At 46.2% G+C, this 16,941-nt stretch overlaps 1 protein-coding gene across 1 annotated transcript in view; it reads left to right on the top strand.

Moving 5' to 3' along the window:
• Nucleotides 1-1,595: 1,595 nt before the first annotated feature.
• Nucleotides 1,596-16,941, top strand: part of AKAP10 (A-kinase anchoring protein 10) — a 30,238-nt gene continuing 14,892 nt past the window's right edge. Inside the window, exons 1-3 of the mRNA XM_083715178.1 lie at nucleotides 1,596-1,873; nucleotides 13,319-13,366; nucleotides 15,924-16,103. Of these exons, the coding sequence (XP_083571304.1) occupies nucleotides 1,852-1,873; nucleotides 13,319-13,366; nucleotides 15,924-16,103 (250 nt within the window). The 5' untranslated portion in view covers nucleotides 1,596-1,851. The remainder of the gene's footprint in view (nucleotides 1,874-13,318; nucleotides 13,367-15,923; nucleotides 16,104-16,941) is intronic.

Raw genomic sequence — 16,941 nt, 5'->3', positions numbered from 1 at the left:
TCTGTTTTCTATTAGTTCCCTTTCAAATTGGGAACTTTGTTAATCAAAGCCGCACTTTTTATCATGTTTAAATGTTTCATTCAATTGGTAATATTGTAACCAGCTACTCCTCTATATCAACCTAATTGTTGGAAGGGTTACAATAAACTTAGCACATATCGTTTGTGGTGAGAAAAAGTACATTGGTACAAATTTGTTGTTTATATTGTAGTCAGAAATGATAAATATTACTAAAGAAACCTGTTTGATGTCCAAATTTTTTGATGATACCAATCTATATATATTGTCAAAAGAATTTGTCATATATTATTTTGGCATCTCAGACGGTCTTAATGTTGGACACATTTGTTGACTGAGTAGTGAGAAAGAATGGACTGTGGAGTATGTTGTTGTCCAGAAACACCAAGCAAGGTAAGCATGATGGGAAGGAGCTAATGAGATATTTTGAGAATTATTTATGGTTATAGCCCCAACCCAGCTACACTGAGACAACAGCAGTTGGAGGAATTTCAGGAACTGGACAGCAGATAAAGGCCAAGGACTTTATAATTGGACATATTTAGACTGACACATGCAGAAAAAAGGAAAATAATTAGAGCACCTCCTTTGAAATCCTATGGAAAGTTAGAGAAGGTATTAACACAAATAGTAATTGCTAAAAACTGAAATGTAATTTGACGTCAATAAAAAATATGAACCCCAGCAATATAAGAACTGGACAAAAAACATCGATCAAGGAACACAGGAAACCACTGTGATTAAACTGTATAAATCTGGAATTAATTTGAATTATTTTGATATTAATTGGAATCTGTATAATTGGCAAAACTGTGGTAAAATAGGGTAAATATTGGGCAATTAATTTTTAAAAATCATTTTAAAAAATGCCCGACATATTAACACGCATATCCTCAACTAGAGGATAGCACCAGCGTTGCTTCAGCGAATTAAGGCCTCCTGAGCATAAATTTTATAAAAAAATAAATTAGTTTAATTTTTTTATGTTTTATTATTGAAAGCCACTCTGAGACCTAAATGGATAATAGCAAGGTAAAAAATTAGGAATAAATAAATAATATACATGACATACTATAATTATACATCATAAAGAGATAATCATGCCCAGTATTGATTGATTCTCTCATATCAATACCTTTCCGTTAGCAGAGGAGGTATTGTGGTTGGTCTGGTGCTGCCCTTAACCAATATGCCTGAAGCAGAATCACTTCCAGCCAGGAACGGCCCATCCTAGCCGACGACCGTTCCCTTACACAAGATGGCTGCCTTCGGGCTCTAACGGCCGGACGGCGGAGTGGCGAGGGACGAAAGAGACAGCTTGGCCTCTCCCAAGATGGCCTCTCTCTTCGGCACGGCCTGCCCGCTTCCAACATGGCCCCCGCGCTACCGATCTCCCCCAGCGGGGCGTGCCCTCGTCCAAGATGGCCCCCTCGAGCACACCCTCCAATCAAAACCCGCTTTCCGCCGCTTCGATTCGCCGCTTTCCCTTCCCCGATGCCCATGCGGCCATGCCGCTTGAGGGCAAGAGGCCGGCCGGTTACCGTTGACTTTTAAAAAAATAAGTAATAATAATAACAGCCACTGAACATTTCCCGAGATGCCCCGCGAGGCCTTTCCTCACCGTTCGACCCCCGGAAGAAAGAACCTGCGCGGCGGCGGCAGCCGCGGTTGTTGACAACATGGCGGCTGCCTCCTTTTCCGCCGTGTGGGGAGCGGGAGGCGGCGGCGGTTGCGGGAGGAGCAGGAGGAAGGCGCTGCCTCAGGAGCCCTGAGAGGGAGACGGGACCGCCCGGGCCTCCCTCTCCCGGCCCCCGCGCCGCCGCCGCCGCCACCATGTCCTTCTTCAAGAGGAAAGGTAAAAAATAATAATATAGAAGCCCGTTTGTGGAGGGGGGGTGGGTTGGATGTGGTGTGAGGTGAAATGTGGGGGAGGGGTTGCCGGGAGGTCAAAGGGGCGGGGCGTCTTTTGGGGGGAGGGGGAGGGCCTGTGTGTGTGTGTGTCTGAGTGGGGGGGCCTTAGTGTAGGGGGGGCTTAATTAAAAGAAAGCGTGTTTCAAGGGCGGTGGGGGGTGCCTGTTCTTGAGGGAGAAGGGGAGTCCGGGTTTCTGAATGGGGGGAGCTAAGCAAAAGGGCGAAAGGGGGGGCTGCCTTGTTGTGTGAGGAGGTGGGGGAGGGGGACTTCGAAGGGGGGGCTCTTGAGGGTGAAGGGGTAGGTGGGTGTTCCTGCCTTCTCTGTGTTTTTTGGGGGGAAGAGGTAGCCAATACGGTGCCCCCCCAAATGATGTTGGGCCAGCATCCCAGCAGCCAGCATGCCCAATGGTTAGGGGTGGTAGCGAGGGTGGGGAGGGGTTTTCAGAAGAAGCTCGGGAGCTTTTGGGGGGTGTCTCTGAATATAGGCTGGACCAGAAGCAGCGAAGGTTGAGGCCTGATGGTGGTGGCAGAAGGGGGCTGTTGGTGGGTGGGTGGGTGGTGAGGGTCTTAAGGGAATCGGGAGCGTGGAGAATAAAAGGCCTCGGGGAAGGGATGAAAAGGTTTAGGAACAAGCACGGTGGTGAGTTTGTTGGAGGGTGGCTATTTTGGGGGACAGAATTAATGTAGCGATTGGGAATGGGTTCCAGGACGCTAATGGGACAGTGGTCTGGGAGTATTGGGAGTGAATGCTCATAGTGGTTTGGTAGGGGATCTCTGCTGGACCCGCATTACACAAACTGGGCAAGTAGGAGACTAGGTAGAGACGAGGTGGGTGTTTCAGGGTGATGGGTTGTCATACTTGTTCGTGTGTAAAAACAGAGGAAATAGCAGCCATGACAGTCAAAAGAGAGAGAACTAAGCTTCTGGGAAAAGGCATCTGAAAGAGTTTGAAATTCCCTCTGAATGAGCAGGACCCTTCAACTTCTGCCTTTATCACAAAGTCATTTGCAAACACGCCCAGCGCCATGTGCAAGGAAGGCTCACGTGAATGTCCTTGAGCACCTTGGTTTTCCTCTTGGCAGCGCCTGCCGTCTGCTTTTGCTGCAGTGCCCCTGGACCACCGAGGGGCTGGTGGGCTTGAACTATCTGCTGACTACTAGCCTTCTACTACTAGAATAATGAACAGCAGCCAATCCTGAAAGAATTATATTCAATGAATCACGATAGCAAACAGCCATAAAACAAGGAGCAGCTTTATGATTGCTTCTCCCTTAGGTAGAACCCATTCCTACAGATTTCATAGCCTGTAAGCTCAAAACCCAAGGCAGCAGATTTGACATAGCTGCATTTGTATTGGGGAATGCAGCTTCTCTCTTGTTTTGAGGCATTCCTTGGTCTAATAATTTGGGTTTGCATGACTTGAACGGGTGATTGCCTGATCTTCAAAGGCTTGGCTGTGTGCGCCCTACGACTAGCACAGCCGTCTCCTTACTTAGTGATATTGGCAATTGCATAAGTTTGCACTTCCAAGGCAAGAGATTTTTCAAAGTGATATGCACACAATATTTTCAAGTTCAATAGTGAGCCGTTAAACAAAAACAAAAAATTTGCAACGTTTGGAGAAACGTTTCCATATTACGTAAAGTATATAGTGTAACTTGAGATGTACATATTCTGTTTGCCTGTCTTGTTAAAATAGACCCAAGCACCCTTGAAGCAAAAAGGCCGGAGTCCTTTCTAAGGGAAATTTAGGGGACAGAGCTTCTACGGTATGAGGCAGGGGATGTTGCTGACATATTGATGGTGAGGGCTTTCAGGTTGCTTGCTCTCTGCTGTTTGGTCCTTCTTTTGCGAAGAGAATTTATGAACTGTTGCAGTCTATACATCGTGGTGGCTTTTAAGGTCTTTAACCTACTTTGGTCAGCTTGTCTGGGGTCACACTCTCTCTAACAGGAAACATTTATGAGTCCATCTTCCTGAGTCAGGTTTTTACTAAATGCTTTTCATTCTTCAGCAGCCTGTAGTGCATTTCAGTCTTTAAAATATTGCTTTGCTTCACCAGTCTGTTTGTGAATGGCCCTGGACATCATGGAGGAATGGTACAATGGAAATGTGATGAATACATTTTCATTTTTTAAAAATGAAGTTGCTGCTCATTAAGCATTTTTCATAGTTTGGAGAAAGAGAGAGGCAGGATAAAAAAACAAATCTGATTCTAGGAATGTGGGACTAGCTCTCATATCCCCCCCCCCAAAAAAAAAAGAATAGGAGAAGCAATTATAGAACAAGGAAATAATAAAAATGTGCCTATTGCCATTTTCTGAATCGTGTTGATTAAATTGCAGGTCACATAATGGACAGTTCCTCTATGTGCGTGTGTGTTTTAGCGTTAGACTTTTGTTGGGGATTGTTTCCCTGTTATAAAGCAGCAGTCCAACTGCTTTTGAAGTGTAAGGCTTTTTGTAAAAGTCAGCCTCTTGATACGCCCACTAACTTTCGGTACAATGGATTCATTTAAAGTTGCCTTTTCCTTAACCACAGAAACCCTGTACTGAAAACAGCTATTTTGTGACCCAGCCCAGCCTTGGGAGCTGCTCCCCAGTTCTGGAATTCCCACCCCTGGGGCCGGTAGCTATAGGCTGTAACACAGCCTGTCCTTTCACCAGAGCTAACAAGGAAACAGGCTGGGCATTTCCTCCTGTCAAACCTCCTCCTCCCTTGGGTGTGAATTCACCATTTTTGCCGTTTTACTGTATTGAAGGGTGGCAGTGGCATGGACATTAAGCAGGGTTCTTTAACTAGCTCAAACTGTGATTAAATATGGTGCTGGGAAATGAGGGGAAGGAATTCATGGTTGCTCATCTTCCTGCACCAGGCTCTGGAACTTTGCTAACTTCAAGTATTTTCCTGAAACACCACTGAGACCTTTTGTATCAGGTTTTGAGGAGTGAAGCAGTCTTGGGGTTCAGGTTAGCAGTGTGACATCTGTTCTACTTTTGGTCCCTGATACTTAGGAATCCCAAAACAGACAGTATAAGGCTTGCACACCATATCTAGCCCACCAACAGGACTTTGCCCTTGACCGCTGGTCACTCGAAGACGCTCAAAGATGTTTCCTCCCCCTCCCCAAAGGGAGCAGTTTGGTGTCAGGGCACTCCTTGCTTAGGTGCCTACTCTGACTCTACAAGATCTACAATATCTGTATAGCAATGTTTCCTTCCTTTAAACAGGGTTATCTCGCTGAACTTGAAAGCATTGCTGGGATCCTCAATAACAAGGGGGCAACAGACTTGAGATGGACACAATCATGGGACCCACATGGTGGCAGCCACAGTTTCCCACCAGCAGGCCTCTCAAAAGCCTGAATACCTGGCGCCGCAGAAAACCAAACACAAGGCATCCCAGGGACAAATCAAGTTTGCCTCGTGAGCAGCTGGCAATGGTGGCATCTCCAACTACCCTCCTCCACTCTTAGACACACTTCTTGACGCTGGCCAGGAGTTTCAATGCAGATCCACCTGCATTTTGGAGCCAAGATACCCTCTGAAAAGTATTATACTGGCCGGCCGGCCGGCCTTGGGATTGTCTTGCCTCAGAATGCAGGGGTATGGAAGGGGGGGTGCGCTTGACCATGTCAGAAGTTCCCTCCAGGTAGAAAACCACTATTTTGGGGAGTGCTCAACTAGAGCCCTTCTTCTTATACTAGCTTGAATCAGGCATGGGCATTCTGTTTATGTAGGGAAGCATACAACCATTTGACACCCCTTCTCACCCCTTTCCGAACACCCTCCAGTCAGCTGCTGCCCCCACCCCTGGTCTCTGAGCAGGCCCCCCCCTCTCGTCCCAAAGAGAGATGTCTCCTCACACTGCCCCACAGGGGCCTGGGAAGAGGATGCCCTCAGCCTTAGTGCCCCATGGAGACTGGCCCAAGGTGAACATGAGACCAGGACCGTACTCACCTTAGGAGGCAGCGGTTGGTGCTGCGGGGCCTACATGGTGGAAAGGCTCCCCTTCAGCACTGGGCACTCAGCTCCCAAGCAGGCCTTGCACACAGTAAGCGCAAGAAAGGCCAGCATGGTGCCTGTCTGTCCACCTGCCTGCCCAGCCTCCCACTTGTCTGTCCATTCCTAATAGCAAGGGCTGGTGGTCTAGCTGGCTGGGCTCCCTCGCCTGCCTGCTTGCTTACTCTGAGGCTGCCTCAGCTTCTGGCAACCGGCACCCACTGGCCAGCTCCAGAGGCACCATTCACCTGGGGAGCTTATAGCTAGGGCTGCTGCAACAAAAAGCTATGCAAGCCTTTGGGAGGCAGAGACACGAGAGGGCATCAGAGAAGGGAGGGAAAGAAAGAGGATCAGAGGCCAATGTTGTTTGCAGCACCCCGGCAATCATTCAAGGCACCCCAGGGTGCCAAAGTACACTGGTTGAAAACTCCTTCTGTAAAGAAGGTGAGTAAGTTGTGATACTTCCTTTTTTTTTTAAGGAATCTTTCAGGTCACCCAGCCTTCCTCCTCTACAGGCTGAGAAACTCAGAGGACAATACAGGGTGGGGCAAAAAATCAGTACTGCTCTGGCAGGTTGATAGTGACCATGTTATGCCACTTCCTTTCCTGGGCAGAGAAGCAGGAAGTTTTAAAGTTAAGATATAGAGAGAAGTTCCGTGTAAGGTTCATGTTACCCCAAATTATCCTGAGTACACAGTTGTTTTACCTTTAGGAATGCATCAGCAGAGGAAAAATGCTGGACAGTAACTACCAGGTACCATTTGGGGCTTTTCTGGAAACTTTGGAAGACAAAGAACAGGGTTGCCAAAATTAAAAAACTGCGAGGCATTGTAGGGAGATTCCTTAGATCGAGGAGCTTAAAAAAAAGTTTGCTTTTCTTTTAATTTATATATGTATCTATATTCTGCCCAGTAACAATGTTCTCTGAGCAGCTTACAATAGCAATAAAAATTAAAATAGAAAGATCAACAGTAATACAATCGTAGATTTAAAATAAGTTTTTTTAAAAAGAGTTAAGTGATCTTTAAAAGGCCTTTTCCTGGTGCTGAAATGATTCCAAAACTGGCATCGGTTGAGCCTCTCCAGATAATTGGGTTTTGAAAAATGTAAACCAGCAGCCAGAAGTGACTGTGTGAAGTTTTGAACACCTGTATTCTGGAATGACTAAGGAAGCATGCCAACTGCCTGATGATTATGGAAGTGACGCTCAGTGAGCATTAAGAAGCCCTATTTCATTTGTTTTCCTATTGTCCAAAATGAGATTTTAAGTTGGGGAGTGATAGTTTTTGAGTTTCACTACTACCCTATCTATAGCAGAAAATTGCTGAAAAACCCTGGAAACTTGAATAGTTCTTCACTGATATGTGTGGGCAGTAAAGGAAAAGACCACCTATTCTTTGTCTATCTAAGTATATCTATAAGCAGCCTGTGGTTTTCAGTATGATGTAATACTGCTGTGCTAAATCTAGTAGAAATTCTGCTGACTGCATTGTGGACATCTGCAAGGAAGTGAGCCTTCAGATTACTTTCTGAATCAGTGGGAACTCTTAGTAGCTCCACAACCCTAGTGGCTTTAGGGACGCACCCAGGAAAGTTAAGCTTCCTATCTTCTTTGGGACCAACATGCCAACCCAGCTTTGCTAATAAATCCATGAAGCTTGGTGGCCTGCAGAGACGTTTAGATCCTTCCTGCTCCCACGTGCCTATTGGATATGAACGGCATAAAAGGAGAGGGAGAAGAGAACACACGTTGCCAGCCTGGTCACCTGGAAGTAATTTCTACCCACCACAGGTAACCAGGCTTGCAGACATTTTCTGCCTACAGCAGGCATTCATGCTACATGGAGATTTTGTAGAACGAGTGTCTGTGGCTACCTAGTGGTGGTTCACAACAGTTCCCTGCCAGCGCCTTATTTGATGATTCTAAAAGATAGTGAGGTCATAGAGTGAACCTTTTCAAATTAATGGTCTTAACTTAGTTGGATGCCTCCTAGGTTTCCTTGCAGTACCATCTTTATTGTGTTGAAATGTAACTGACCTCTGTGTTCCTGCTTAGTAATTCCCTCGTGCGTGAGGCTGGTGCTGATAACAGAAATATTCAGGTGTAACCAGAAACGCAGGCAAGCTAAGTTGGTGACGTAAGTGAAGTTTGTGTTCCCGGCACCAAGTTAGCAGTTAGAAGGAAGTTACGTGGAAGCATCTCCAGAGGGGAAGCAAGGAAGAAAGCCAGTGTGGAATAGTAATCGGGATGTGGGAGGACCCGAGTTTGAATCCTTATGCATCCATGGCACTTACTAGGTGATGTTGGGTAGTCACTGTCTTAACCTTTGCAGGGTTGTTTTGAAGACAGAAAAGCGGGAGGGAAACTATGTGAGGTTTATTGTTGGTTTGGTTTGGCTGTTTGGTTATAACCAATCTTGCCTCAGGCAAGATAAAGTGACTAACAAATTTAATGAACGAATGAATAAATAATCAATCAATCAATAATGTAAGCTACCATTGGATCAGGATGCAGATGGAAAAACTGCACACTTGGCTGAGTTGTTTCAAGCAGTTATTGGAAGAAACAGCCCACGGAAATCAAGGAAGGTGGGGAGCTGAGCGCATGTTCTGGATGAAAGTTCAGGGCCTTGGCAAGTCCATTCAGAAAAGGGGCTGCAATGTTTAGGTCACAGTCACGAACCTACCAGAACCCTCTGATCATCTTCAGAGGCCTTTCTCTAGATGCTCTTGTGAGGAGGTTCAGAGGGTGGTGACAAAAAGCAGGACTTATTCCCATCTGTGGAACGCTCTCCCCTATGAGGTCTGCCTCGTATTTCCATTGAGAGATTTTTGGCACCAGGCAAATAAATGCTTGCCTATTTTCCAAGGCTTTTGACGGACAGAGATGATGTTGTGCGCTGTTCTTTATTTGTCTGTGCATTATATGTGTAAATATAATATTAACTGTAGGTGTTTAGTATGAATTCTTTCAATGGGATGGTGTGTTTATGTTCCTAAATGTGTTGTAAGTCACTCGGAGATGGTTGGGTAACAAGTGACTAACAAGTCTGATAAGTGATAATTAATGCATTTGCTTTGCATGAAGAAGATTCTGAATACCATTTCCAGTATCTCCAGTTTAAGCCGGGAAAGACTCCTCTGCCTGGGACCCTGGAGAGCCACTGCCATTCAGTGCAGACAGTGCTGAGCTAAGTAGGCCAGTGATCCAACTCAGTATAAAGCAGCCCCCTCCCCCCCTCTTTCATCCTCACAACGGCCCTGTGAGGTTGGTCAGGCTGAGAGAGAAAATGACCTGCCCAAGGTCACCCAGTGAGCTTCATGGCTTAGTGAGGATTTGAACCCAGGTCTTAAAGACTACACCACACTGGTTCTCCTGGTGTTTGTTTCAGACCACCCTTTGAAGGCAATCTGAAACAACCACAGCAATTAAAGGAAGTTGATGGAAATGCAGTTCTTGCACTGAATGGCACCTAGTTCAAACTTGGCCTGAGTGGCGGTAAATGTTTTGAATTTCATGCATACTTGCAAAATCTATTCCCTAGATCTGCCTCCTCCTTTAAGCCGGCTGTACAAGTCTGCACTTACCAATGAATTATGCAAAGCCCTGTGAAAGCGCTGCATTTCATACAGCAAGGATGCGCCTGTCAGCCTTGCTTGTCCTCTTTCGGCGGGAGGTTGCAGCTCACCAAACTGGGCCACTGAGAATCAAGAGAGTGAGTAAGCTGTCTGCTAGATGAACAAGCATTCCAGTTATTTTAACAAGTGGAATTCACAAGATAGTGTGGAGGTGTAAATGCACCGAGGCCAGAGAGGCTTTTTACGTATTTCCTGTGATGCCACTGATTGCCAAGGGCCAAACGTGATATTTCCAGCGCATGAAGTCTGGAAGATATTTCCAGATACCCACAATGTGCGTTTCTGAGGCCAGCTGATCAAACCGAATGTTTAGGGCAACAACTCCCTTCAGCCCCAGCCAGACCGATGGGAGTTATATTTCAAAACATCTGGAGGGCACCAGGTTAGAGGAGGCTAGCCTACAAAGGAGTCGGCGGGATTCACAAGTATGCTTACTCCTTCACTTAAAGAATTCAGCCTGGCAAGAGATTACCATGCTGCTGAAATACCACACTCAAAATGTTTCTGCCAGTGAAAACTGCAGGCCTGTATCAAATTATTTCCCTTCCCCTCGCAACACGAGGCTCACCAACAGTCCCTTTCTGCAGTGTTCGAAACTCCCATTGTTCTAGGCACGTTTTGTGACAGGGAATTTCATTAGCACAAACAGTTTCTGCGCTCTGGGTACAGTACTGCGCCTAAGATTTCAGATTAAAACTGCAGAGTGGAAGGAAAGGAGGACCTTTTACTGCCTCCCCACTTCCAGCTGCTCTCTGAAGACTGGAGAAGAGACCCTCTTAAGAATATTAGGGGGGTGGGCTAGGACTAAATCATGTGAAAAATGAACATAATATTTTATCTGCAGTTCATTTATTTTCAGCTTTGTATTCTTGTTATAAAAAAGCACGCCTGCACATTCCGTTGTTGCGCCCTTAACCTCGGTTTAAGGTGCCATTTAGCTCCTAGCTTCCATATCTGTTTCTAACACGGTTTGTCTGGTAGCCTGTGGTGATTATCAGACCCCTCCAGGTAACTAGGCAGCGTTGTGTCTCTAGAGCTACAAATGTGTAACAATTTGTGCCTGCAGTCAGGCAGCTAGTAAGAATCAGCAAAGGGCGATGACTTTTGCGGACTTATGTAATACACATACCGTATTTTTCGCTCTATAAGACGCACCCGACCATAAGATGCACCTAGTTCTAGAGAAGGAGAACAAGAAAAAAAATGTTCTCTCCCTCTCTGCTCAGCGCCCCTCCAGCAAAGCGGGAGGAGAAACAGAAGGGGCTCCGTTTCTCCTCCCGCTTCGCTGAAGGGACGCTTCGCAGATTTCCCTCTATGTGCTGCGCCTCTTCAGCACTGAAGAGGCACCGCACAGCTCTCGCGCTCTCTGCACAGCGCCCCTTCAGCAAAGCGGCAGGAGAAGTGGAGCCCCTTCCATTTTTCCTCCCACTTTGCTGAAGGGGCGCTGCGCAGAGAGGGAAAGATGTGCAGCACCTCTCCAGCGAAGCAAAGCCAGAAGAGCAAGAGGAATCGATCCTTCTTACTCTCCTGGCTTCAGCAAAAGCAACGCAAAGCCTGCATTCACTCCATCAGTCGCACACACATTTCCCCTTACTTTTTAGGAGGGGGAAGTGAGTCTTATAGAGCGAAAAATATGGTACATGCCATATTTTGCTGTTTTTTCCTGTGTAGCTTCCTTTCTCCTGCTTCTGTGGGAAACACATGGCTACGACATTGCTGAAGCATGCGTGAATTGGAGCTCTGTGTCAGAGCAACTGCTTTGCATGCGGAAGGTCCCAGGTTCAGTTCCCAGCATCTCCAGGCACAGCTGGGATAGATTCCCTGCCTGAAATCATGGGCAGCTGCTGCCAGTCAGTGTAGATGATAATGAGCTAGATGGACCAATGGTCTGACTCAGGATAAGTCAGCTTCCTATGTTATGGGGAGGGAAGGGAGTACCTGTTAGCCTAGCATCAAGCACAACAGCCTTCCTCCATTTGAGTCCAAATGGCAAGAAAGTGTCTGTACCAGTTTATAAAATGAACACAGCGAGTGCTTCAGGTGGTCTTGTAAAAATTAGTGAATTTCCTGTGGTGAACTTTAACTAGAGAGCCAGTCTTGTTAAATCATTGCCTGAGAAATCCTTGTGCTTCTCAGATTGTGTGTGGATGAGCTTACTTCTCCTCTTTTAAAGCCTCCTCTTTTGGACCAAGGCTCAGATTGGATGTATTAAAGATTAAGTTATTAAACTTCTGAAGGATACCTCCTTTCTGCCGCAAAATAAGGCAGCAGCAAATATTTTTGTTTGGCTAATTAGTGTAACTCTTCCTTTTGAAGCAATTATCTATCTTTCCTGTTTTCACATTGTTTGGCTCGTGCCTATTTTCCGTGGAGGCAATTATCACCAGCCGCTCTGCAAAACATTGCTTCAGTATCGCTTCCAGTGCTCCATTCATCTGAGAAGCACATGCATTGAAATGTTCAAAGAACAAAGTGGTGTGTGTTGAATGAGAGAGTAGACAGATGCTGCTCATGTATACAAGAACTGGAGCTGCTGAGTGGCAAGGAGAAGGAGCTGCAATTTGGCACATCTGTGTCATGGCTAAAGGGAGATCTGAGGTTGACAGGTGGCAGCACACAAGCCCTTCTTCTTCTAGATCCCACTCTCTCCCCGCAATTTGTGGCTGGCATTTGCCTGCCTTGCAGGGCTGTTGTAAGGATAATGGAGAAAATGTGCTTGAAGCATTTCAGACGTTTGAATTCTGCTTATACACTGGTATAATCTCAGGACAGTAACTGTTTTATTTTTTTCTCCTTTCCTGCTCCCTCAGTTATTTAATGGTGGGGGGAAAGGATTATGATCTTCTCGTTGTAAGACAGTTGGAAAATATAAACAAATGATCAATTACATATAAAACAATTAAAAACCAACAACCTTTACACCTGTAAAATCAGTTTCAAATCCAATAAAGATATGAAATGTGATACAAATCTCCACTTAGAAGGCTTTTTGAAAGAGGAAAGCTGTAGTAAAACAGGGCACATTTCGAAATAAGGGTAGGCCAGACTGCTGATGGGAGTTGTAGTCCAAAACATGGGTGGGGGCTCCACAAAAGACCGGAGTTGGGCTCTTTACTATCTCCTTTGATTTAGTATAGTCAAACTTCGGCTCCCAAACACCCCCGCTTTGGAACGTTTCGGTTCCTGAATGCCGGAAATCTGCAAGTAACTGCTCCAGTTTTGAAATGATTTTCAGAGGACGAACGGCTTCCAGGGAGCTTTTATTTTTTCTCCATTGACTTTGCCGACTGCCCTTTGATCCTTGGTTGTTGAATGTTTCGGAAGTCGAACGGTCTTCCGGAACAGATTACGTTCGACAACCAAGGTTTGACTGTATTGAATCTAGGAAGGGGCTAAAAGGCCATTGATTCCAGCCTTTTGCCAGGAGGACTGCCCACCGCCCAGGTTAATATGCACAGTCCGGACCAGGCTTTTCTGAGCAGGTACCCTTTGGACGCTGCTGAACTCCCCATTCCCATCAGGCCCAGCCAGCCTGGTCATAGACAAGGATGATGGGAGTTGGAAATCCAATAACATCTGAAGGACCCCAACCTAGGACCTTGTGCCCCTCAGACAACGCTTGACTAAATGAGCCAGCGCCTTGACACATTCTGGGACAGCTTGGAAGACTCAGCATCCTTTCCCGAAGGGCAGGCTTGACTTTTCTGCGAAAGCCACTGGGCCTCACTGCATGTTCTTTTGTCTTGCAGTGAAGGGCAAAGAGCACGAGAAGGTAACCGAAGTGAAAGCAATTAAAGGTAAGTGCCCGTTTCTCGAATTTCTGAAGAGAAGGAAGGGTGATGTCAACTAGGCCCGGTCAACTAGGTCCCAGTGTCTAGAGGGGTACCCAGGTTAGTTTATTGCAGAAAAAAAAGACAGGGAGTTTTATATGGAAATAGCCTTTATCTTTCTTTATGTAACCAAATTTATATACAGTGGTACCTCGCAAGACGAAATTAATTTGTTCTGCGGGTTTTTTTCGCCTTGCGGATTTTTCATCTTGCAAAGCACGGATTCCCATAGGAATGCATTGAAAAAGAAAAAGGAAACAAACTCGCAAGACGTTTTCGTCTTGCGAAGCAAGCCCATGGGGAAATTCGTTTTGCGAAGCAACTCAAAAAACGAAAAACTCTTTCGTCTTGCGAGTTTTTCGTCTTACGAGGCATTCGTCTTGCGAGGTACCACTGTACTACTTAACGGGGGGGGGGGATCTCTTTCAGTAGTTTACATGAAGTAGTATAAAATATTTGTAAGAAAATACTAATAAAACCAACAGACGTTAAAAGCAATAAGGCATAGTAAGATGCTCAAAATAGAGACAGAATCTACAGAGTTTAAGACCAAGTAAGACCAATTAGTTCCATGTCTTGGAAATAGTGAAGGCACCCACCTGATCTTAGCAAGAGGGTTGTATAGCAGGGGTGGCCTGCCTCTCTCCTTTGAGGTCACCCAGTCCCCCAAGTTAGCCTTCCCCTCTGTGCAGTTTGAACTATAGTTCCCATCAGCGCCAGCCAACGTGGTAGTCTGATGCTGACGGGAGCAGTGGTCCAAAAGATCTGGCAGGCAGCAGGCTGAGTTGCCTGAGTGCCAGATGAGTGTGCTGCCATGCAAACGAACTTGAATGGGCAGATTCTACAGTGAATTTTGCACTAAGACTTCCCTGGCTCTGGATCCAGGCCTGGTGCCAGCACCCGCAAGCGTTTGTGAGCGCCCTCCAGGACTGACACCTTTCCTACCTGCAGAGAACACAAGACATAAATATCGACATCTATATTTTGCATCCCTTTTCATCTCTTTCGATCCTGTAATAAAAAAATATGGAGCATTCTTATTCCTCGGAATTTGCAAGTGTGTAGCAATGGGCAATCTTCTTACTGCAAAAGCTGAATGACCTTTGTAAATTGCTCCAGGACTGGATTCAGGTCCCCAGTAGGCAACCCTGAACAAACGCCTCAGAAATTCCTATTCCCCTCCCTCTTGGCACATTGTTTGCAGAATCCAGACCCATTGCAGTGCCAAACAGTGTTCAGCAAGAAGGCTCCTTTGCCCGGCTTCTCAAATCACATTGGAACTTAAAGCTCTTCCCGCTCTCCAGTACCGAAAATTCCCGTCTTTTTGTGTTTACTCAGCATTGAGTTCCTTCAAAATGTTGGTAATTCTCAAAGATTAGGAGGATTAGCCTTAATTGGGTACCCTAAGCCCCGTTATCCGGGGTCTCTTTCTATTTTTCAGTGATTCTGTGTCATCAGCACAGCCTTTTTACTGCTTTCCGCAAGCAATCTGTGTGTTGGTGTGTGTGTTTGTTGCTTTTGCTGTCGGGGACGGGAGGATAGAGCTGAGCCGAACAGTATTTTCTCTGCTTCTGTTGCTTATCTTTGACAAATTGGCACAACTTTAATGTGCTCCCCTTCTGCCTGTTAAAACATTGCAGTTGCCTTACTGATTTCACTCTCTGTCTTATGTTTAACTACATCAGAGGTTGGGAGCATTTTGCAGCCCGAGGGCCGCATTTTCTTCTGCTCTCGCTTCCAGGGGCCGCATGCTTGTCAGGTGGTGCCAGAGGCAAAAGTGGGCAGAGCAACAAAATAAATTATGAGCTTTGTACAGTAGGCTAGTTTCTGCACACACTCAGAACACCCTTTTCTCTCTGTCCAAGCAAGCAGAGAAGCATTTTCAGAGTGGAAGGACACTCTGTCCCAGTCAGGCAAAAGCACCCAAGAAGGGTGCAAAGGAGGGCGAGTCTCAAGGGCTGCATTTGGTCCCTGGGCCTCCTTTCCCCTGCTCCTGAAGTCCTTGTGACTTGCATCAGGGCATGTTTACAGTGAGTTCTTTGGCACCTGGCTCTCCAAGCTGCAACAGTTTGCTCCCCACCTGACCCCCTGAGGTGGCTGGCTTGCTTTTATGCTCATTATCTAAAGCATTTTATCGTACTTTCCATCAAAGTCAGCCATTCCTGCATTAAACAATTACGTGCATTGCAGTCTGACTCAAGAAACACTTCTTCTGTTCATTGAAGAAACTGGTTTCCATACTGTGTGTTAACTAGCATTTGCTCAAACCAGGCTGCCCAGAAATTTTTGGATCCAGCTTTCATCAGTCCTGTCCAGCACGACCAAAGTTATGGGATGATGGGAGCTGGACTCAATATCTGGAAGGCTACAGGTTCCCCGTCTCTGATTTAAACCACGTGGATGTAGTTTGGGGTGGGCTTTTGGCACAGTGCTGAACAAGGTGCCCTTTCTGGTGCGGTACATGGCCAAAAAACCCCAGCAACCCAGTGCCTTCCTTTTCCTCCCCTTTTCCTTCCTCTTCCAGCTGCAGTGCCAGTACATTCCCCGCAGAGAAGCACCCGGAACCATGCCTTGCTGGAGGCCGCCGGACCAAGCCATGTGGCCATCAACGCCATCTCTGCCAACATGGAGTCCTCAAGCAGCCGCACAGCGGCTCTTAAAAAGCAGCCCAGCCACATGGAGGCTGCGCACTTTGGAGATCTTGGTAAGCCGCGGCTTCTTCCTTGGTGGACATCTGGAGAGCACCCTCTCTATTTAAATCTCCCTTTGGGTAGAGATTTTCAAAAGGGTTACCTAACAAATCTGAAGAATCATGAACTGTGCAGACTGTTTATGCTAGCCAGATTTAATATGTTTCCCTCGATGATCGTAAGAGGAAGATATTTAGCTCTCCCAGAAACAGAGTGTGTCTGCAAATGTGGTCGGCAGGAACCTGATACGTTGGAGCATATTTTCTTTTCTTGTGATTTGGCCTTACAATCTAACAGGCTCGGTTCTATGCTGCCAGCGGTTCAGGACGTGCTCTCAGACAGGAATGATCAAATCACTTTAATAGTGGCTAAATTTTTGAGTGCTGTCCATGTGGAAAGACTGGGCCATTATAGAGAGATTTAGTGGTTCTTGAATGGTCGGTGATGTTATACTGTTTTATTTATTCAAATTGTTATACTGAATTCATATTTTCCACAATCTGTATACGGTGTTTGATTTATAATGTGTGGTTTGCTATGCCTAATAAAGGATTGATTGATTGATCTGGAGAGCAGGGGCACCTTTCCTTGGCGTGAATGGGGAACCTGTGGCTTTTCACATGTTCTCAGGCTGCTATCTCTCGTTAGCTGCAGCCCCAATGCTCAGGGATGGCAGAGCTGTACAGTTCCAGCCATTCCAGCTGTAGGTGGTTGATTTGGCTGCAATTGGCAAGGGCTAAGGATGCCCCGGTCTAGGTTCTTTTTCAAAGCTACGCCATCAGGGATGAGCAAGGAAATCTTAAGTGGCCTTTTCCTCCGTAAGATGAGTATAAGGTCCATTCACTTGTAGAT

This window comes from Podarcis gaigeae (genome assembly GCF_964106915.1).
Source record: "Podarcis gaigeae genome assembly, chromosome: 15".
NCBI lineage: Eukaryota > Metazoa > Chordata > Lepidosauria > Squamata > Lacertidae > Podarcis > Podarcis gaigeae.
The sequence above is the reverse complement of the archived record's forward strand: the minus strand, read 5'-3'. Positions and strand labels throughout refer to the sequence as shown.